This window comes from Mauremys reevesii, linkage group 5 (assembly GCF_016161935.1).
Source record: "Mauremys reevesii isolate NIE-2019 linkage group 5, ASM1616193v1, whole genome shotgun sequence".
NCBI lineage: Eukaryota > Metazoa > Chordata > Testudines > Geoemydidae > Mauremys > Mauremys reevesii.
This window is the reverse complement of record NC_052627.1, coordinates 110,959,948-110,983,122: the sequence shown is the minus strand read 5'-3', so window position 1 is coordinate 110,983,122 and position 23,175 is coordinate 110,959,948. Positions and strand designations below refer to the sequence as shown.

At 40.4% G+C, this 23,175-nt stretch overlaps 1 protein-coding gene and 1 long non-coding RNA gene across 3 annotated transcripts in view; one reads left to right on the top strand and one right to left on the bottom strand.

Moving 5' to 3' along the window:
* LOC120405909 overlaps positions 1-2,077 on the top strand; it is a 42,747-nt gene extending 40,670 nt beyond the window's left edge. Inside the window, exon 3 of the long non-coding RNA XR_005598980.1 lies at positions 1,904-2,077. This is a non-coding gene — a long non-coding RNA (uncharacterized LOC120405909). The remainder of the gene's footprint in view (positions 1-1,903) is intronic.
* BOD1L1 (biorientation of chromosomes in cell division 1 like 1) overlaps positions 1-22,953 on the bottom strand; it is a 52,772-nt gene extending 29,819 nt beyond the window's left edge. For both annotated transcript variants that reach the window (XM_039539838.1, XM_039539840.1), the window contains exons 1-11: positions 22,338-22,953; positions 21,453-21,577; positions 19,852-20,042; positions 18,634-19,239; positions 18,009-18,158; positions 15,654-15,823; positions 14,155-14,284; positions 13,704-13,848; positions 10,401-10,476; positions 2,631-8,847; positions 685-752 (exon numbers count right to left, since the gene is read on the bottom strand). In XM_039539838.1, coding sequence (XP_039395772.1) covers positions 685-752; positions 2,631-8,847; positions 10,401-10,476; positions 13,704-13,848; positions 14,155-14,284; positions 15,654-15,823; positions 18,009-18,158; positions 18,634-19,239; positions 19,852-20,042; positions 21,453-21,577; positions 22,338-22,538 — 8,079 coding nt within the window. In that variant the 5' untranslated portion in view covers positions 22,539-22,953. The remainder of the gene's footprint in view (positions 1-684; positions 753-2,630; positions 8,848-10,400; positions 10,477-13,703; positions 13,849-14,154; positions 14,285-15,653; positions 15,824-18,008; positions 18,159-18,633; positions 19,240-19,851; positions 20,043-21,452; positions 21,578-22,337) is intronic.
* Positions 22,954-23,175: the final 222 nt, after the last annotated feature.

Below are 23,175 nucleotides of genomic sequence, written 5' to 3'. Positions count from 1 at the left end.
CAGGTATCACTGTATAGCCTCAGCGAAGCAGTCGAGAGAGCTTTGAATTACAAGATTTTAAACAGCTTTTCAATCAAATATTGATACATCATATTAGCTTAGTAGTGGGGATTAGCAGTATTATATAACCAAAAAGTACAGCACCATTAGTTCTACTTAACTGTTAAATCTGCCACAGAAACAATGGATTATTGTAATGTAGAGATCTCAAGAGAAATCACTTGAAATCCAGATGCAGTTTCGAGGGATTATTCTCCCTGTATGTGAAGTTCTCTGAAGGTACTTTAGTATAAATCTAGATTAGTGGTGTATTCCATCTACAGGTTCTTCTAAAGTAGTTATCACCAGAGTATGTAGCTGTTGTGGCAATAAAAATATCTTCCTTAGACAGTCAATTTTTCCAGTCTTCCCTGGATTTCTCTTAAAACAAGTGATTTTGCAGCTCAGCATAAAAATGTGGAGCAGAGAAAATGATCAATAGCATCTGTTCATTTCAAAATACCTAACTAATGGATATTAAGGATTATAAAATGTATGCATGCATAAGTATGTTCAGAAGAACTATTTATCATAATAAGCATATTCACATTCTATTTAAATAGTAATAAATATAAAAAAAGAAATTTCAATTTAAGATTGTGCACAACTACACAGGAGAGAATGTTACCGCTATTTTCAAAATACCTCTTCAGTTTTCAAGTTCGTTTTCAGTTCCAGTTCTTCAGCCAAGATTGGTAAAGTTTCTTTCTTGCCTAATGAAATATAAGTAGATTAACAATTATTTTATTAATTTGTATAGAACCGCAATAGGACTGCTGTTCCCCAGGAACATCATATAAACTTGAGGCATCTGATGTAGCTACCCCAGTGATGAAATGAATTAATCATTTTGAAAATAATCTGTCCCCCACAAAATAAAGTTCGCTCTCCCATCCACTTTTTTACTTTTTGATGGGAGAGTTGGGGTAGAGAACATTGGATCCCAGGTTTTTCTCAGCTTAATTTTGATGCTTGATTTCCAAAATTATGGAAAATATTCAATATTTTATTTTAAATACTGTTAGTAATATCAGACTTCATTATGTAAAAATCTAAACAGACCACTAAAACTGTATGAGTCACTAGATAGCTCAGGAGTTGCACTAAGGGACATAAATCGAGATTTTTTTTTTTTTTTAAAGGTGCCTAAAGTTAAGAGTTTAAGTCCATAATTAGGCATCCAAATAAATGACCAGCTTTTCAGAGAGGCTAAATATTCAATAGCTCCAACTAATATAATGATTGTCTTTTTGCAAGATCCTGAAGAGTCTCCCCCTACTCCCCCGACACACTCTTCAAATGGGAGCCACAAGGTGCTCCACGCCTCTGAAAATCAGGTCAATTAATTACACATCTAAATATGGATTCTGAAGTCTTCAGGAACTCATTTTTGAAAATCGTGTTAACCAAAAGTCATTATCATCTGAAGGCTGCTTGATGATCTATGTGAAATGACTCACTGGTTGCAGTCCACCAAATAAAATGAGTACAACTGGCATCCATGTAGGCTGTTTCAGTGGAGAACAAAAATTGAATAGGAAGATTGGACTACCCACTATTCCCCAGGGGAGACAGGGCTGAGGAAGATTTGCAGGGCAATGAGTGGTAGTTTGCATTGTCATGGCCCATGCTTGTCCCTATTGTACCTAGTGAACTTCAGTCTTCAGGTTTGTCAATTTGACATATTTTTCTGGAAAATTTTTTGTCTTACAACGTTTAATGTATTTCTTCTATCTTTATTAGTGAGAAAACCTGAGAAGAAGAAGAAAGCATTTATAAAAGGAAAATTACTTGACCAGTATTTTCTGTTTCCTTTACTATTAATGAAGATATAGTATATCTGAGAGCTTTCTTTCTTTTACAGCCCAATTTCTTCTGAGTCTGCAATGAAGTAACTCTGATGCTAGCAGTTCATGTCGAGGTCCCCATGTCTCAGCTGACCACTGACAAATATATAGCTGGAATCACGTGTGTTACCATTGTTAAAAGAAGTATGAATTATAAGAATGTGTTGAGACTTTACTGAATGCTTGTCAGTTGCTGCATGCATTAATTTCATTCATAACATCTGTAATCCCATATTGAAGGTAATATTTGAGCGGCTGTATTGTGAGCCTCTGTGACTGTGTAAGTCAGTAGACAGGAAAGAGACATTACTTAGGGTATGTCTACACTACCTGCTGATCCGGCGGGTAGTGATCAATCTATCAGGGATCGATGTATCGCGTCTCATCCAGATGCAATACATCGATCCCCGAACGTGCTCCCCGTCAACCCCTCGCCGCGAGGACGCAAAGGAAGTCAATCTAAGTTACATCAACTTCAGCTACGCATTCTCGTAGCTGAAGTTGCGTAATTTAGATCCATCTCCACCCCTGCCCCCAGTGTAGACCGGACCTTAATGGGAGAGGCTGATTTTCATGAGGTGTTACACCCTTCTCAAAAGATCCATCAGTACCAGACAGACCATTATAGGGCGTTTCAACAGAATTTCCCCTACATATGTAGATTCAGGAACTACAAAAGTATGTTAGGTACATGCAGTTTATAAATCAAAGGGGGTGCGGAAGGGAAGAGAAAGAAAACCTTACCTGAACTGAAGCTTGTATTTTGCTGAAAAGAAACTTCGATTCCAAGGTTATCATCTACTTCCACGGTGTTCCTTTTGCCATCATTCTCAAATTGTTTATCCATATATGACACAGGGAAGTCACTCTTTTCTCCCAGTTTTGCTTCTACAGTTATTTCACCCTGATTGGTATTTACAGTTAATTTGCTTTCATGTTCAGAAACTAGCGGAAGAGTTTGTGCCCTAGGAGGTGAAGTCCTTGCTTCAGAAAAGTCACTTCCTAATAATAAGCTACTGTTAACATTATCGTCTATGTTTTTAAAATGATCATTCCTCTTTGCTTCTTCTGAAGGAATACAAGGTTCTGATGTAACTTCCACATATGGAACATACTCTTCAGTTCTTTCACCACTTGCACCCATCTCTGTAGAAGGGCTAACAAGAACTGTAGACTCTGTACTAATTTCCATACAGAGGGCTTCATCTACACTTATGAGGTTCACTGTAGTCTCAGCGGTTTCTGCAACTTCAGTGTCTGATGTGATCTTAGCTACTACTGATTCTCCCATCACAGCATCCTCATGAATCTCCTCTTCTCCCCTATATATGCATTCATCTCCTTCTCTACCACCCACAGGCAAAGAACTATCACTTTTTTCTGTGCCTGTAGAGGACAGGATGCATTCAATTTCTTTGGTACTATTAAAGATGACATTTTCATCTTTTACTTCTGTGTTTGCAGCAACGAGCTGACTTTCCTCTATGACTGAGAAGGTGAAAAGACTGTCACATTCTTCCATTGTACTGAGAGTGATCACAGCACCTTCCTCTTTATCTTCTATACTTGAAGCAATGTGTTGATCTTCATTGCTGCTGGCAACTCTCAGCATTGGAGCCCCACATTCTACCACCTTTCTAACAATAATCATAGAACCACCACTTTTTCCTTCTGTGTTTAGAGCAGTTAGTTCACGCTGCTCATCTCTCGCTGCACTGGTTTCAACAACCTCACATTCTTCTGCTGCATTTGGGGTGATCATGGAACCCTCATCTTTTTCTTCTGTTTCTGCTGCAATGAGTTGACTTTCAGCTTGTGTGGCTGCACTGATCAGGACTATCTCACATTCTTCTGTCCCACTTCTGGTGATCATGGCAGCCTCCAGTCTTCCTTCTGTTCCTGAAGCAGTGAGTTGATCCTCATCTTGTGTGGCTGCACTGGGCATAGGAGCCTCAAAATATTCCATACTTGTGGAGATAATGGCAGTGTCACTTTTTTCTTCTGTGCCTGCAGCAACATCCTGAATCCTATCCTCTGTGGCTTCACTGGACACGAGTATCACTTGTTCTTCCATTATACTTGTGGAAATCATAGCACACTCATCTTTTTCTTCTTTGCCACTTGCTGTTGGATGATTTCCATCATCTCTAGCACTGGATGCACTGGGCATGGCAACCTCATATATTTCCATGTCTATACAAAACATAGTACTCTCATTCACTTCTTTTCTTGCAGCAGTGACCTGACTATTATATTCCATAGCTGCACTGGGCATGGGAGCCTCAAATTCTTCCACGATACTGGTGGAAATCATTGTACACTCATCTTTCGCTTGTTTACTGCTGGCAGCGTATGTATTATCTTTGAATTCTGTGGCTGTACTAGGCATGGGAGCCTCAAATTCTTCTTTGTCTGTTAAGACCACAGTACTTTCATTTTCATCTGTTCTTGCAACAGTGAGGGAACCTTCAATTTCTGTGGCTGAACATGGCATGGGAGCAACACCTTCTTCTACGGTACTGGTAGAGATCACGTCACCTTTAGCTTTTTCTTCATCAGTAGGAGGAGGAGGACTCTCATCTTTCTTTGTGACTGCACTGATTATGGGACCCTCACATTTTCTGCCATGACTTCCATCGGCACTACTGTCATTCTTTTCTTGAGCTGCAGCAGCAGACTGACTCTTATCTTTCTCTGTCACTACACTAGTCATTGGACCCTCATACGCTTCAACATCTAGAGACATCATGGCATCCTCATCTTCTTCTGTATTTGGGGTCAGAGTGTCATCTGCTATACTTGCACTTGTCACACTGCTCTCAACTATCCCCATTGCACTTTTGCAGATGCCACCATTAGCTTCTTTCTTTGTACCAGTATTGCTGTCAACCCCATCTTTATTTAGATTTGTGGCAGCCATACCAGACTCAGCTTCTACTTGTTCTGCAACTATGCAGATAATGGAACTTTCACCTTCTTCTGATGCTATACAAATGAGTGCACTTTCACCTTCTATTCCTTCACAGGTTGAAGCATGCTCTATTTCTTCATTTCCTCTTCCTGTACTGGTCACAATACCCTCACCTTCTTCATCCTCTTCTTTTGCACCTGTGCTAGTCACAAAGCCTTCATCGTCACAAGGCCCTATGCTGATCATAGTGATAGTAGCTTCTTCTTTTGCTTCTGTACTGTCCATTGCACTTTCACATTTTTCTACGTCTAAGCCAACTGCAAAACCTTCATTGCTATCTTCTAGTCCTGTGCAGACTGCTGCAGTCTCAGCATCATCTTCTCCTATTATGCCTGTGCTGGTCACTGCACTTTCACCATTTACAATATCTTCACCTTTGTCAGCACTTGTTCCACTCATGGTATTGTTGTTCATGACCATTTCAACACATGCACCAGTTACAGCACTGTCTTCCTGTGCATCCACTGAGCCAATTATGAAGCCATGACCTTTTTCTTCTGCACCTGTACAAGTCACAGCACCCTCACTTTCTTTTAGCTGGTCAGCACCAGTTACATTGCTCTGGCATTCATCTGAATTGTTGCTGCTCAGGAATCCTTCACCTGCTTCTGTGCCTGCACTGGTTACAGCACCATCACTTTCAATTTCACCTATACAGGTAATAGAACCTTCAAATTTGCCTGTACGTCTACAAGTTGAAGTCTTGCACTTCTCTTCCGAGCCTGCACTAGTTACAGCATCATCTTTTTCTTCTGTCCCAGCACTATTCACATTATCCTCAATTTCTATTCTGCCTGCATTGACTGAATCTTTACCATTTTCTTCTGTATAAATAATGGTGCACTCACCACTTTCTCCTTCCTTTGTACTAGTCAGGAAACTTTCCGTTTCTGCAAATCCTCCAGTGACAATACCGCCACCTTCTTCAGCTGCTGCAACAGTACACTCACCATCTGCTTCTGTGCTGAAACTGACAACTTCGTTACTTTTCGCCCATATACTTGTTGTGAAACCTTCATCGGCTTCTATGCTTGTGCAGATTAAAGTAACTTCACTTTCTTCTTCTGAGCAAGTGGTTGTGGCATCACTTTCTTTTTCACAGTGTATTGCAGCACCCTCACCTTTTCCTTCTCCTGTACTAGTGGCCATTACAGTGCTCTCAATCATTTTCTCTGTGCTAGTTCCTATTGCAGTGGCCTCAGTTGTTTCTAGCCTGTTGTATATGTGATCAACACTTCCTGCACTGGTGCCCACTACATTGCTTTCACTTTTATCTTCAGTGTCAGTTATTATGCCATCACCTTCTTCTGCTCCACTAACTATAAAAGTCTCTTTAATTATTTCTTCTGGAACTCTTATAACATTCATTGGCACTAGCAACAAAGAAGATTCTACCATGTCACCCATATCATGTCCTTCACTCTTTTTGACAATGTCCACCATGGTACCCTTTTCTTCCTTTGCAGCAGCGCCTATATTTAAGTTATCATAACTTTCTTTTTTCCCCAGGTTCATCAAGACAGATTTTTTCATACTTATACCTCCATGATCTGCAGCTTGGTGAGTCATCGAGCTTTTACCTTTTATTCCACCAGTTACATTATACGCATTTCTTCCTTGCACACTATCTAACATAGTCACTTGATCATAACCTTCTTGTATACTTACATCACCCATGTTTTCTCCTACTGCTTGTTCACCAATTAGATGAGTCTCACCATCTTTTTTTTCAGTGTTTATCATGGTGACCTCAGCTTCTTTCATAACACAACCTAGCACAGGGCTACCCTGTTGTTCCACATATGCAGTTTGTGTTGCATTATTGTCTAAAATAAAGGAGTCTTTCTTCAAACAAATCTTATCTGAAGTATGAGATTCCTCTTTAGCTACATTAGGCAAAGAGTCTGTGAAGTCTGAGATACATATATCCATGGATTTTTTATGGGAAGCATCTTGTTTGGATGAATTAATTGCTAAAGAAAGACTTTCTTCAATAGGATTGACTTTGTTTAATTTTTTTGGTTGTCTGGCATCTGCTGAAGTCTGCTCCTTAATAGGAGCATTAAGTAAAATTCTGCCACTTGTTTCATATACAATGTTCATTTGATATGCCCCCTGTTTAATGGGTCCTTGTTCCTCAGAAGCTTGTTTGGACATAGTATCTAGTGCATCAACTCCTTCAATAGGATTTTTTTCATGTTCAATGGTTTGTTCAGAATTTCTGTCAGCTGGAAACTCTGATACACATGCTTCAAAATCCACCAACCTGTTTCTTAATTCATTTTTTGAACTATGTAGGTTCATATTTTCTTTAGCAGTATTTTCAGAGTCCATGTCTAGTAGTGAATTACTACTACTATTTTCTTCAATTTTAGATGCTTCATGTACCTTTGTGTATGTCTGTTCTGAATCAACTTCCATTGGCTCTTCTCCTTGTTCAGAATGTAACAAGTCATCACTAGCCCTGATTGGTCTTTGAGTGGCTGGAATATGACTGGTTACAAATATATCAGTTGCTAATTTTTCCTCTTCCACTGTCATTTCATGGGCTGACAAGCTTCCTTTTTTATTTTCACAAGATAATTTCTTACTTGACTTTTTATCCATAATCATAATCCCTTGCACCTTTTCATGGCTACCGTCTATTTCTTTAATATCTTTGTCCTCCAATTTGTTACTCTCTTCCTTCTTCTTCATTTCCTTATTGCTATGCTTTAAGTTTCTGCTTTTGTGACCTTCTACTGACAGCTTTCTTTCTAGTTTGGAATAACTTAAATCTTTATCACTCTTATTTTTCTCTTTTACAGTAACCTTTTCGCCTGCTTGTAACTTAACTCTGTGACTAATGTCTTTTTGTGGACTATAAATTGAGTGCATCCCACTTTCCAGCTCAAAATCAACAATGCTTTCTTCAAAAACTTTATCTTCATTCTTGGATTTGCGTTGTTTATCTGTGTCATTCTCTTCCATGTTCTTATCTTTGTCTGGTTTCTGAACAGTCTCGTGTTTTGTAAAACTTTCTTGTAATTCTGTTTCAATTGGTTTGGATTGTTTACTGTGACACTTAGATTTAGACTTTAACAAAAACTTGTCTTCTAAGAAGCTCTTCGATCTTCGTCTATCTCTGTGAATACTATCTTCTTGCCTTAAATTACTATCTGAATTAGTTGATTCTATTTCATGTTTATCTTCTGAATAGCTTTCACTCCTTCTCTGTGATGAAGAAACAAGTTGCTTAGAATTACCCTGAGAATCCTTCTGTGGCCTAGAATCACTTGATGACCTTTTGGTCTTGTATTCCGCTCTTGACTTTTCTGTTGAAATGTGTCTGTCTTTTTTGTTATTTTCTTTACGCAACATTTCTTCATTTTTTAAAGTGTATTCAGAAACATTTTTTCCATCTTTGCTAGTTGTTGATATTTTCCTTTCACTTCTGTGTTTACTTTTTCTTTCAGATTTATCATCTGATGGAACCTTTGTTTGTTGATTATGTTTTTGAACACTATCCTCACCTTTCAAGCTTCTCTCAAAAGAATGGAGGTCAATGTCATCACTTATTTTATGTACACTGTCTCCTTTATATTTATGTTTTACTAACAATTTATCTTCTGAAAGAGTTCTTTCTTTTTCATTTTTATCTCTCAATGATTTGATTTCTTTCTTGGGAACAATTCTCAAATTTTGAATTTCTGTATCATCTTTTTTCAGATGTTTTTCGTTTTTAAAGGCATATTTCTGCTTCTGCAGTTCATCAGTACTAATCTCAGCTCTCTCCAGCTGCTTTTTGGGATCTCTTGTTTCTGTGTCCTGCTGCGTTCCTTCTATCTGAAGAGAGGTAGATGTTTTTCTTTTATGTTCTCTTTCCACTTTAGGATCATTTTTGCTTTCCTCAGTTGAATGTACTGACTCTGAAATTCTTCTAACAGGCTTAGTCACTTCGCTTTTTCCATGATTATGCTTCAGCTCCTTTGAAGAGATTTTTTCACAGGTCTAAAACAACAAAAATCAGTACATTCACTACACTGAGGAATCCATTTATCATCTTAATTTAGATCTTTGAAATAATTAGTTACATAATATTTCTTGTAATACCCCAAATTAATTTCCCCCTCCCAATAGGTACAAATATGAAATCATAATCAGAATTAGCAGGCCTCCCTGAATTATTTCCTGTTTGAACTAGAGCTTATCTTTAAAATAAATCCAATCTTGATTTAAAAGTTTCTAGTGATGAAGAATCTCACCACCTTTAGTAAATTGTTCCAATGGTTAATCACTCTATTAAAAAATTGCACCTCATTTCCAGTCTGATTTTGACAAGCTTCGATTTCTAGCCACTAAATGTTGTTACAGTAAAAGCTTTGTTATCCAGCATGTTGAGGGAATGGAGAGTGCTGGTAAGTCAAAAATTCCAGTTAACTAATAGAGAGGAAGTTTGGGTGTGGGAGGGGGCTCAGGGTTGGGCGGCGGGCGGGGTGTGTGTGCAGGCTCTGGGAAGGAGTTTGGGTAAAGGAGGGGGCACAGGACAGGGGCATGGCAAGGGCTTTTGGGGTGCTGGATCCGGGAGGTGCTCACCTCGGATGGCTCCCTGGAAGTGGCAGCATGTCCCTGCTGCTCCTAGGCGGAGGTGCGGCCCCCACAGCTCGCACTGACCACAGTTCCCAGCCAATGGGAGCTGCGGAGCCAGCGCTCGGGACAGGGGCAGTGCCCAGCACCCCCGTGGCCGTTCCTCTGCCTGGGAGCAGCAAGGACATGTCACCACTTCCAGGAGCCATGCGGAGCCACGTAGGGAGCCTGCTGGCCCCGCACCAACCGGACTTTTAATAGCCTCGTCAGCGGTGCTGATCGGCACTGCCAGGATCCCTTTTTGACCAGGTGTACCGGTGAAAAAACGGACACCTGGCAACCCTATTGAAGATCAGAAATGCCAATTAATAGAGTTTTCCGGTTGATAAAGATACAGTAAAATCCGTGTTTTCTGGCAATCTGTCTGCTAGAAGAAGAGCCCTATCAAAATTTCTGTTCCCCATCCATAAACTGATCAAAATCACCCCTTAACCCTCTCTTTGATAAGCTAAACAAATGAAACTTCTTGAATCTCTCCTAAAAGGCACGCTTACCAAATCTTTTATAATTCTCATAGCTCTTCTTTGAACCCTCTCCAATTTTTCAACGTCTTTCTTGAAGTATGAATGCCAGACTGGACACAGTATTCCATCAATGTCGAATACAGAGATAATATAATCTCCCTAACTCCTACTTATTGAAACACTACAAAGGTTTTCTATATTAGCTGTGCTAAAAAGCTGCAAAGCAGCATTACTAAAACAACAAGGCTAGACAATTAAACCAAGAGAAAGAATTACAGGGAAAAATAATTCATAAAGATTAATCTAGTAGTAGAGAAATTTAGTATATACAGAATCATTTTTCCAATTAAAAATGAACAGATTAGAGACATTTGATAATTTCTGTACAGTAAAACAAAGATGTTTTGATATGAAATTTAAAATAAAGTTTACTAGTTGATCTATGACACAAACCTCATTTGTCTTTTGTGTTTCTTTGGAATCTTCTTCAGGATGCTCATATTTCTTTTCCCAACTATCTTCAACATGCCTAAATAGATAGTCAAAGCATTAGAAAAATGTCGTAACAATTTAGTCTAACTCATCAACTCACAGATGATCAGTTTTTAAACTAAGAAAAAATAGACATTTGCACACTAAAGCATCTAACAAGAACTTGCTGCATAACCTTGGGCAAGTCATTTAACACAGTAAGCTTCTGTTTCTCCATATGCAAAACGGCGACAATACTTACCTACTTCACAGATGTGCTGTGAAGATTAATGTCTGTGCAGTGCTTTGAAATGTAAAGTACTACACAAGTATTAGTACTGTTAAGTATGACTAGGTGTCCCCTGTAACTTGGATGAGCAAAGAGGACCACTGCACAGGCGAAAACAAACATCCCTCCCTGTATCCTTACTCTACTGCTTTCTACAGAAAAGAATTTTTAAAATACTGAATTGATCTTCCACAAACTTGGCTTCTTATGTATGTCCCGAGACTTAAAAATCAAGCCAAATCTGGAGACTGTACTGATACTCTTTGTAAGGATGCATAAAACATTCCAGTTTGCACTGCACCATGCATTGGGAGGAAGGAATGCAAGCCAAAATAGGGAAAGAACATGTTAAAGAATATTTAGATGAATTAAATGCATTTAAGTCAGCAGGGGTTGATGAAATACAGCTTAAGGAACTAGCTGAAGCAATCTCAGAAGCCTTAGCAATTACCTTTGAGAAGTCATGGAGAATGGGTGAAGTCCCCAGGTATAGGAGAAGGGAAAACATAGGTACCTATCTTAAAATAAGAGGACTCGGGGAATTATATATTTGTCAGCCTAACTTCACCACATGGAAAGATACTGGAACAAAATTATAAAACAATCAAATTTGTAAACACCTAAAGGATAGGGTAATAAGTAATAACCATGCCAAACTGATCTAATACGTTTCTGTGACAGGGTTACTGGCCTAGTGGATGGGGTGGGCTGGGGGGAGCTGTGGACATGATACATCTTGGTTTTAGCAAGGCTTCTCATACAGTTGTATTTTCATAAGCAAACAAGGGAAATGTGGTCTAGATTAAATTAGCATATTGCAGGTGCACAACTGGTTGAAAGACTCAAGTGTACTCAAGAGCATTTTCAGTAGGTTTCTGTCAAACCGGGAGGACATATCTAGTAGGGTCCCAAAAGGGTCTGTCTTGGATTTAGTACTATTGACTATTTTAATTAATTATCTGGATAGTGGAGCAGAGAGCATTTTATAAAATCTGTGGATGAAATCAAGCTGAAAGGGATTGCTAGCACTTTACAGGACAGATTAGAATTTACAACAACCCTGACAAGTTGTAGAATTAATCTGAAACCAACAAGGTGAAATTCAATAGAGACACTTAAGAAGGAAAGAATTCCAATGCACAACTACAAAATTGGGAATAACTTGCTACGTGTGGGTCTGTTGCAAAGGATCTGGGGGTTATAGTGGACCATAAATTGAATATAAACCAACAGTGCAATGCAGTTGCGAAAAGCGCTAATATAATTCAGGGGTGTATTAAAGAGGAGGGCTGTATGTAAGACAAAGGAGGTACTTGTCCCACTCTGCTTGGTACTGGTGAGGCCTCCACTGGAATATTGTGTTCAGTTCTGGGTGCCAAACTTTAAGAAAGATGTGGACAGATTAGAGAGTTCATAGGAGAGCAACGAAAATGATAAAAGGTTTAGAAAACCTTACCCATGAGGAAGAGTTAAAAAAACTGGGCATGTTTAGGCTTGAGAAAGACAACTGAGGAGGGAACTGTTAATAGTCTTCAAATGTGTTAAGAGCTGTTATAAAGAGAACTGTGATCAATTGGTCTTCATCTCCACTGAAAATAGGACAAGAAATAGTGAGCTTAATCTGCAGCAAGGAAGATTTAGGTTAGATATTAGGAAAAAAACTTTCTAACTGTAAGGGTAGTTATGCTTTAGAATGGGCTTCTATAGGAGGTTGCAGAATCCTCATCATTGTCAAACCTGTTTTTTAAAACCTCCAAACACTTGTCAGGGATGGTCTAAGTATCCTTGGTCCTGTCTTGGCACAGGGGGCTAAACTAGATCAGGGGTTCTCAATCTTTTTCTCTCTGAGGTCCCCCCAACATATTATAAAAACTCCATGGCCCATATCTGCCATATCAACTGTTTTTCAGCATATAAAAGCCAGGGTTAGCATTAGAGGGTAGCAATCAGCCCCATGCCGCCCCACGAAGCTAAGTTGCTGAGGCTTCAGCTTCAGCCCTAGGTGGTGGGGCTCAGGGCCCCAGGCTTCAGCCCCATGGCATGGGGCTTCAGCTTTCTGCCCTTGGCCCCAGAAAAATCGAATACTGGCCCTGCTTGGTGGCTCCCCTGAAACCTGCTTGCAGCCCCCCAAGGGGGTCCCAGAACCCTGGCTGAGAACCCCTGGACTAGATGACCTCTTAAGGTCTCTGAGTCCTACATTTTTATGGTTCTATGACTATATTAATTAATAAATAATTTATATTAAAACAATTAGTAAGGCATAAGCCCAAGGGGAAAGAATGAAAGTACAAATCTCAGGCTTAACTCTCCACTTCATGATTACCAAGTGGTGAATTTTTCAGCCTCAATTATACCTCATACACTTTTATTTTCATTGTATGTTTTAAATTGAAAGTTTGTGAAAGGTTAAAGAAATATACATAATCAGGCAATGAATTAGTCTGGTTGCGTTATCAATTGAATTGACCGTGGAAGACCATTAATTCACTTCGGCATACTTCACTGGTTAATTCACTCTTCCCACACCCACCGTGCTCAGAGGCATTTAGGACTGGAGAGAGAAACCAAGAGAGAGAGAGAGAGAGAGAGAGGTGGTGAGCTGGGGGCCGGAAGTCTGACATTAGAAGGATCACAAAAACACACACTTAAATGCACATAAAAAAAAGGTTATCTGAGGCATTCAGAATACACACTTTAATTTTACAGTAACATAGCAGGAACTGGCTACTAGGGTGTTATCAATACATTAAACTAGAAGCATAGTAGTTAAATGGGAAAACCCCATGATAAATTAAAAGAAGTATCTTAAATATAAATAAATCAATCAAATTTTTTGGTCTCAAATTAAGCTTACATCCCCCAAATATTATTGCATGCTTTAAGGGGAAATTGTTATAATAGGTATGTGGCGACTGCAAAAGTGAAGAGAAGTTATTTTATAAGCAAAAGTGAGTATGTATTAATCTAATTTCTTTAAAAACAAATATAAGGAATACCTTGAATCTCTTTTTCTTTTCCTGCTCAGGGCTACTTTTTTTTCTAAAAACTTCTGTTCTTTAAGAACATCCTTAATGCTGGTACCAGTAAGTTTCATTTCAAAATCTTTTGTTGAAGAATCTTCCAAGTTCAGGCCACTTTTACCTAAAATATACAAACAGTTATGGTGTTTGAGAAGCACATATTTTTATTATTTTTGTAAGTGACATTGTAAACAGTTTGGGAATTACCAATCCTGTTTTTTGTTATGTTTCAGGAATGTCACTGTGGACATGAAAAAGTTGCATATGGAATTTTGCACAATATTTTAGTTACTACAGTACTTAGTTATAATATTATGAGTGAAATTCTGGCCATATTGAAGTCAACTGCAAAACTCCCAATGACTTCAATGGAACCAGAATTTCACCTTATTTGGTTAACACACCCAAGTCTAACTTGTAATTTTACCATCACTTTCAGCACCCTGACTCCCACTTTTCAGAGACTTTGTTTTCTCAGCAGCTTTCTGTTTACGCTTCTCTTCAAGTCTCTCTCTATTAATCTGCCTCCTTAAGAGTCTCTCTTCTTTTTCTCTGGCCTGCAGACAGAAAAACAATGAAAAAGGTGATTTATTTGTATCATTAAACCAAATGAAGAATGATGGAAGTTGTTAAAAAAAAAATAAAAAAATGTTATACAAGTAAATTTCTACACCTCGGCAGAATTCAGCGTTTCAGTATAAGAGCAAAACAAAAAAAAAAAAATCAGTAAGTTCTCGAATAGTGCTGTTTACAGTTTACAAAGTGCTGTACAAACTTTAAAAGTAAACCTCATAAAATACTTTGAGATATTAACCCCTTCCCGAGCCTATAAGGTTTTATCCCCATTCTGCAAGTGGAGAATGAGCAGGCACGGAGGTTATGATTCCATGTCAGAGACTGCGTTAATACTAGGATGTTCCTGGTTCCCAGCCCCAATTTCAGTCCACTAGACAAGGCTACCTCCACTTTCAAATAACTTTACAATTCTTTTCTTTCATCCCTCAACTCTGTTGTACATAAGAATTACATGGCCACACCCAGAGCCCAGTTTAACCCAGCGGTGTTGTGGTGCTGAAACCCAGACAAGCTGCATAAAATGAAAGTCCAGCAAGCCAGTCTATCCTGGAAAGGTTAGGGGATGGGAGTGGGGTGGTAGAGGATGAGAAACTCAATAGATTTGCTGGTTGAGATGGGAAGGTTTTACCCCATTCTACAGGTGAAGAAACAGGCACAAAGACTTTGAGACTTGCTCCAAGAACATGTCCATAACATGTAAATGAGATCCCAGCCCTCCAACCAGGCCAACGTGTACACCTGAACAGCTCTCCCCCCTCATGCTGGTCAGAGACAGCAGGAATTACTGCAGCTGAAGGGCTGTACTAACTGCATCACATGGAAGAAGAGTGAGGAAGATGGTTGGGGCCAAACAGGTACCAGTTCTTGTTATATATTAAAGATATGTACAATCCACCTTGATAGATGGTGGTAGGTAGATTAGGGATTTCTTCTCTTTCCCCTTCCCTCAACTGGCAGAGTACACTCAGCTTGCTGGCCCCAGACTCCCCTATCTGTGCAGTCTCTTTCACTTCATTCTTTTCCAAATTACTCAGTTAGCCAAAAAAGAACCCATCCTTTGCTGAGATGTTGGGAAGACATCGCACACTCAGTGCTTCATCTGACATTATCATCAGCCAGAGTTTGTTGTAAAACAGGAGGAGCTGGATAGTTAGATAAGCCAGTAGTTCTCAAAATGACTGTCAATGGATCACTGCCATGAAATATTGACAGATCACATGGTGCTGGAGACAGTCTATGGAAGTATCAGCGGCGTCCAGGAAAAAAAAAATTAATAAAGGGCATAATTTTTGTATTGAGAAAACAATCAGATGGAGTTAAAATGTTAATAGTGATTGTATTGAAACTTACAATAGACTGACGGTGTTGCTCTACAGTCCGTTCATCATCGGAATCACTGTAGTACTTGGAGTACAGAAAAGGCTTGTGAACATATGCATGACGGACAGGTTTGGCTTTTCCATCGCAAACCTCATTAGTCTGAGGCTTTGTTTTACTCTGATTGTTCTTCTCTTCTTCGTCTAGTCAGTAAAAAAGCGGACGTAAATTTAAGTGACATTGTTATGGTAAAATTTAAGCTTGGTAAAAACGAACTTCCATAAAAAGACCAACAGAAATGTTTCCTTTAAAAAAAATGGTTTCAGAGAGATTCCAATTCAGTGTTTACAGCCAAATGTTACTGAAGTATGAGAAGTGATCAATCCATTCACATTGTCGAGAGAAAAATGCAAAATATAAATAAACTGCATAAAGTGAGAGAAGCAATTAGATCTAAAAATTCATTCCATTTTGGTACTATAAAGGTGTCATTTAACATAGATAAGGACATTTTATATATAATTTTAGCCATGACAAATTGCGTACAGCATTACATCAGCTATGGCTAAATTTTGTAATGAAGACAATCCCCACATGTATTTTGGGGATGCAGCTACACTGCATTGGTAAAGCCCCATCTGTAAAAATCAAACATTATTCATATACCAAAAAAAACCAGCACAATATTTGTGGATTTAGAAATCATGGACTTTTTCTGTACAGGAACTATACAGGTGACCTAAGTTCATGTATGGATCAGTTAATGCTGAGGTACTATGCTGGTTGAAATAACACAAGCAAATCTATCATTTTATTTTGTCAGGTTTATTCAGTAAACACACATACTGTATGTTTGGGCTTTACCAATGCAACAGAGCTACATCCCTGAAATACATTACAAAATTTAGCCATAACTGACAATGCTGAATCCAATTTGTCATGGTTTAAGTTGTCTGTAACTGTGCAGTCAATGTCATCTTAGTTAACTCAATTCTTCCCACTCATTTCTGGGCACAATGAAATTTTACAGTGATGACAGGCTTACAGAAGACTACCGAAATGGTTCCAAAGCAGTCAATCCAAACCAGGAGAAAATTCTGTTGACTACAGGAACCTCCATATTCCCTAAAGCCTCAATGTATCAAAGAATTTTAGAGCTGCCCAGGACTAGGAGAGGACAGAAAGGAAAAGATCACAAATGAGAACCCCCCACATCCACTAATCCTAAATCTGGACCTATCCCGATCGTCTCCACCAAAATCACGTAGCCTTTGGGAATTCCTGCAATCCTAGGGCTGTAACAACTCCCTGATCCCCAAATGATCTGCTCACACTACACCTGGGTTCAAGTCAGAATATCAGTCTAAGGCTAAATCTACAATACACACCACTGGCAGCGCCACATAGTGTACATGCAGCTACACACTGCAGTGAAAAGCAGGCTGAGTCCCACTGTGGTGTGTAGTTATATGCCAGTGAAAGGCTCTAACGGGGGAGGCAGCAGGGAAAGGCTTCAACAGCTCCCAGAGCCTTTCACTGCAGCAAGGAAAGGCTCCAGCAGTGGGGTGCTGGCAGAGTCATTCCCTGGTGCCTTCTCCCTGCCAGAATCTTTTCCTACAGCAGAGAAAGACTCCAGCAGTTCCCTGTGGTGGGGAAAGGCACTGGCAGCAGGGAGACAGCAGGACACTACACTGCTAAAAACAGCAGTCAACAGAATTTTCTCCTGGGTAGGATTGACTGCTTTGGAACCATTTCGGTAGTCTTCTGTAAGCCTGACATCACTAAAAACAGCAGTGTTGCATGTTTATCTACATGCAGATGTAGATAAGGGAGACACAGGCTTGAGGAAATAGACATCTTGTAGGATATGTACTCAGGTACATACTCACACCTTCAGGCATGTCTACTCAATTCACCTAAGCTGTGCTCACCATCTACACGGCTATTTACATTCATACTAAGGGGAGCAACCTATGTATGCACTCCCCATGCTGCAGAAAGAAGCATGCAGTGCAGATGTGCATTTACACAAATTTCACATAAAAGGAAAAAAAATAATAGAACAGCACAAAAATCAGAAGGCATTTTTATGAAGTGTTACCACTACATCTTGAAATAATATACAAAAAATAATTTTAAAAGTACTGGACTATATAAATATTTTTTATTTTAAAATGCCAAATTATCTATTTTGACTATTATTTACTAACAGCAGAAATGCTATGAATTCCACCCCCAAAAGAAATATTCTCTATTATCACCCTACACATGTATGATAAAATATACTTCAAAATAGATCAGTCTGTAAGGTACTATGTATTCAAATGGCAGGGAAATACACCAGCCAGGATATTGCTAACAAATGTATTCTTTTTATATTATTTTTACCATCTGATGTGATCTCTCCTTCTTCAGTGCTATCGGAAACCACAGCTTCCTCTTCACTTTCTTCTTCAAAGGAAGAGAGGTCACTGGTATGGACAGAGCTAACAGTGATATCACTGAGTAAATCCACGTCTGAATCCTCCAAGATATGTTCTTTAAAAAAAAAGAAGAAGAAAAAAAGAGAGTTATACCATGCAACTTATCAAACCAATGTGTTTAGCTCATTTCCTAAGAAAAGTTTATTGTCATTTTTAAAACTCTGGTACACAGAAGAGATACATTATTTCTGAACCCAGTTTGAATTATAGACCAAATGTTTGCTTTAACCACAAGTATAACCCCACTGACTACAATGGAGCTATTCACATTGTGTTAGTAAGCTAAGCAAGATTTAGGCTTCTCTTACAAGTCCACCTGTTCAGATGAGGGTTCTGGCCTTTGTGGGGGAAAGCTAGCATTACTGTTGACTTTATACGCTTACTGTTCCATGGCTAGTTAAAGGGGACTACAGTTAACAATATTATTGGCCCAACATCTTTTCACTTTCTAAATTCACCTTTGAAAACCCCCACACCAATACAAAATGTCCCTCCATCCCACAATATTTTTTAAGTTGCCTTTTCTATACCTTCTTTTACACCTTCTATCATCTTGTGTTTACTGCTGCTTTTTTCAGGAGCCAACTGTTTTACTGATTCTGCCTCTCTCTCTTTCACTTGCTTCTCTTCTTTTGCTTTTAAGGCATCATCATTCTTCTTTGAATGGTCAAACTTCTTGTCATTCTTTTCTTTTTTCTCTTTTTTTCTTTCCCCTTTTTCGGTGCTCTCTGGTTTCCTGTCACCTTTATCTGTTAATTTACTTTTCTGGTCATCACTTTCCTGTAGAATTTCTTTGCTTGGATGAATTAAATTGTTAACATCTTTTGTTGAATTTTTGATTTCTTCACTTGGACAGGGGAGTTCATTTAAATCTTCACACTTTGCAACTGCTTCACTTCCTTCTGAAGAATCACAAATGGGTTTCTCTTGGTCTGGCAAGTCTTGCTCTCTCTCTGTGCTACCATCAACACTCTGTTGAGATGAGAATCTTTTTGAAGTTCTGTCACTGTTCTTGGAATTTGTATTCTCTGTTGAAGCCCTGGCAGCACTTGCTTCCTGGTTAAGAGAAGTTATTGTTTCCAAAATGGACATGGCGTCACTAGCTACATTAGCACTAGGAGCAGTAGTAGAAACACCTTAAAGAATTAGAAAAGAAATAAAACGTTTTAGCTAACCAAGTTTTCCATAACATTTGTTAAAAAGAAATATTTCTACACTGACTGGTTATTATTTTTTGAAGGGGAAGGACTTTTCAAATTAAACTCGAATCTCAGAAGTCTGTTAAGAGAAAAATTGAATAATTAGACTATTATAATACATATGCAGAAGGGACAGAATTAAGGTATCTTAAGGACAGCCTAAATGCCCAAAAATCTTTCCAAACAAAAGAACTGCATTAAGACAGTTACATCTCAGTACATAATTGGCTACTCATCTTTCATAGCCTAGATCCTACTTGATCCTGTTGTGAACGTCAGTATTTAACTTTGAGATTGTCACTTCTAGGACAGACTGATTTCCTTGTAACTTCAAGTAGTAGTGAAATTGTGATAAGTGTTCGTCTCTTCTCCTCACCCCTCAAAGCAGCAACAAATCAGTATCCTGGGCTGTTCTCTCTCACAAAGCTCATCTTACTGACACCTCAAATATTTAGTGTTAACAGCAGAACTAGTGATGATCAATAATACCACTTGCCAAGAGGAGAAAACCAAGTAGAAAACAGACAACATAGAGTAATGGCAAAATACCTTGTACTGTGATGGAAGCATCTGCTTTTTCCTCACTAGGGGCTGTACTGGGGCTTGCTTCCTCTTTGTGATTTAATGTGGCTAAAAACTCATGAACAGCTTTTTCCACCTGAGGTCTGAATGTGTGGTTGATCTTTGGATCCACAACCTGAGAAATAATTCTGTCAATTCCAGACTCCAACATTCCAGACCTGAAACAAAATCATTTTAATATTTAAATATAAGGAAATTTATTCCCACAAGCTACCTTAAACAGATCTGGTTTATCTAAAGGGTGTTCCTTCCACACACACAACTTCCAATAAAGCACTAAGTTCTCAGAAAGTAACTTTTTTTCACTTGCTTCAGGAACCCCCATAGCGGACTTGTGTCTAGGTAGTACTCAAAACGTCTATCAACACACACAGGAATAAACAGTTCCTGTCCAAAAAAAAGCTTGCAGAATATGAAAGATAGTAATAAAAGCTATACCACCATGCCATCAATAGCTAACTTCTTGTAGGCACTGCGATAATAGTGGGTTTTGGGCAGGGACTTAGATAAGAGGGTATTTATCTTTATAAATCAGTTTGAGGAGGGTATTCCATGCAGAAGGGGCACCCTGGAATGTGTCAGCACTATATCATTTGTCTTCATAATCCCAATGTCAAGATTTCTCAGTATGGCATTAGGTGACAGCTACTAAACAGTGGAGTTCAGATAATTAACTTACCTGTATTTAAACAGAAAGGTTAAGTGTTGAATCAGTTAGCTTCCTAATGGCCTATCTTTTGTTCATCACACTCTAGAAAACTGCATAGGCTGTCTGTGGCTACACCTCACTTAACACCATAAATGGAAACCAGGTCTCATCAAATCTGAATTACAAAACACTTGTCTTTGCGCTATCCTCAAGTGCTAATTCCTACAACTAACTTGTGCAACAGGTGGCAAAGGCTCACTATTTACATAGCCAGTACTTTTGTTCTCAAGTTTCTCATCTGTCACTAAAGTTGACAGGAAGACACCCCTAATCTACACATGTTAGTCTGGAGCAACATTAGGCTGCTTCTTATATTAGTGTATCTGGCAACACTAGGCAGAGGAGAATGAGGTAAATGTGTTTATGGCACAAAGTGTGGTCACTGTAAATGCTTATTCTAAGTTATTTGGATATGACTGTTTACCAGCAATCTTACAAAACTTTTTGCTGTCTGTAGAAATCATGTCTGTCTAAGAATTCTTGTTTTGTGAACATGATTTTGAGTAACTGACTTGTGCTTCTACATACATGGATTATCATATCCACAATCCTATTAATAACCAAATATTTAACCCACAAAACCTAACAACAACTAGTAACTTGCTGAATCACCTACTTATGAGGTAGCAGTAGTGCTAGAATCCCTACATGTGAAGCTATTACAACATATCACATGACTGACTTTAACTATTATAATCTGATGCAATGCCAACCCTTCAAGCTAAGAAAATATTCTCTCTATTCTCTCTTCGTAGAAGTTGTGGAACTTCTTTGTCTAATTAGGTTTCCATTCACCTGTCATTGGAGGTTTCCATTCACCTTTTAAAACAGCAGAATATTAACACAACTTGTGACTTACTTGAGAACCTGCTGCCTAATATTATTTCTCAGCTGATTTTTATTGAGATGAGGACTCCAAGTGTGAGTTGCCAGGTGGTTGGAAACAAAGTTGTCAACACGTTGTCTCAGATTTTGATAGGCAGGCTAAAAGGGCAAAAAAAGTGAGATTAGATGTTAAAAAAAAAAAAGAGGTGCTTTAAACTCATTTTCCTAATAACAAGAGCTGAGAAACTTTAAAAAAAACACCCTAGATCTTAACTGCTGAGTCGATACAAATACCAGGACACAGTCTGCCATCCTCTGATGGGCAAAGACCATCTACCGAAACCTATTCACCTATAACCGTTTTATGACCCGTATTGGAAGCATGTTTATATAACCTACATAAACAGCATGTTCTTCTAAAACCAGGGCCCACTGGCCAGCCTCTCTAAACAAATGGCACGATCTTAGTGAAGTCAGTCACTGGTAACTGATTTCGAGGGGAGCACACCGGAGAGCTCATTCCTTGGGAAGGCAGAACAAGGAACCGCCACGGATCTGTCGCTAACGAGGATGTCAGCGGTCTAGTGCAAGAGGCAAAGCGCTGATGTGCGGCTGCGATGTGTCCCCTGCCCATGGGGAGCGATATGCCCCGGACACTCTAGCCAGGCAGGAGTCTCCGCAACGCTGCGAACACCCGCCGGCTCCGTGCCCTGGGCAGCCCTGCCTCACCTCAGGCAACGCTCGCGGCTCACCAGAGCGGACCCTGCTGCGCGCCTCGAGGAGACAGCCAGACAGCCGGCCGGCCGGCCCCCGACCGGGGCGGCCCCAGCCCAGCCAGCGGAGGCGGATGTTCCCGCAGAGCCGGGGCAGGTCTGTGTCCCTCACCCCCTCCTCAGACCTGCCCAGCCCCGCCCCGTACCTTGGTGTCCACGTCGGCCAGGCAGTCTCGGCGGAACTGGTCGAACAGCCCCTGGCTCTTCAGGTGATTAACGATCACGGACACCAGCTCGGGCTCCACCGCGCCGCCCCCTCCGGAGGCCCCGGGCAGCGGCGGCTGCTGCTGTGGGGGCGGAGGAGGGGGCGGTGGCGGCGGGGGCTGGGGCTGCGGGTTACTGGCCATGGGGGGACCGGGGCCTTCAGAGAGCGCGGGCGGCTGCCGGCTCCGCTGCCCAGGCTCCAGGCAAAGGCTGGTTACCGAGTAGCAACCGCGGCAACTCTGACCCCGGAAGTGAAAGGGAACGGAGGGAGGAAGCGAGAGACAACGAGCGGAGAGAAGCAGTGACCGAGAGCGGCGCCACGGCTGCGGTAGGGGCTGATTCGCACAGTGAGAGGGGCGCTGCTACTAGCCCTTTAAGGGACGATGGGGAGGAGCGGCCGTTGCCCCTGGTCCCACGGCGGGAACATCCGAGCCGAACTCTCCGGCTCTGGCCTCCCCAGGCGCAGCCCCATCGCTGCGCGCAGCAGCGCCGCCTTTACCAGCCGGTTGAGCTAGCGGCGCTTCCAATCCCCTCCCCGTCCCTGCCTGCCACGATGCGGGTCGCCGGGATGCCCCGGCAGCGCGCACCGGAGAGAAATAGGAGGGGGTGGGACGGCTGGTTCTGAGCATGCGCCAGTGAAGTGAGCATGCTCAGTAGCGGCTGCTGAAGCCGCTGCCTTCACGCTGCCCTGGCTTGGGAATTGCTGCTCTCCGGGAGAGGGGCCCGAAGCGGTGGCCCAGGCTGGCCAGACACCTGGAGGCGGGTTCGGAGCTGGGGTTG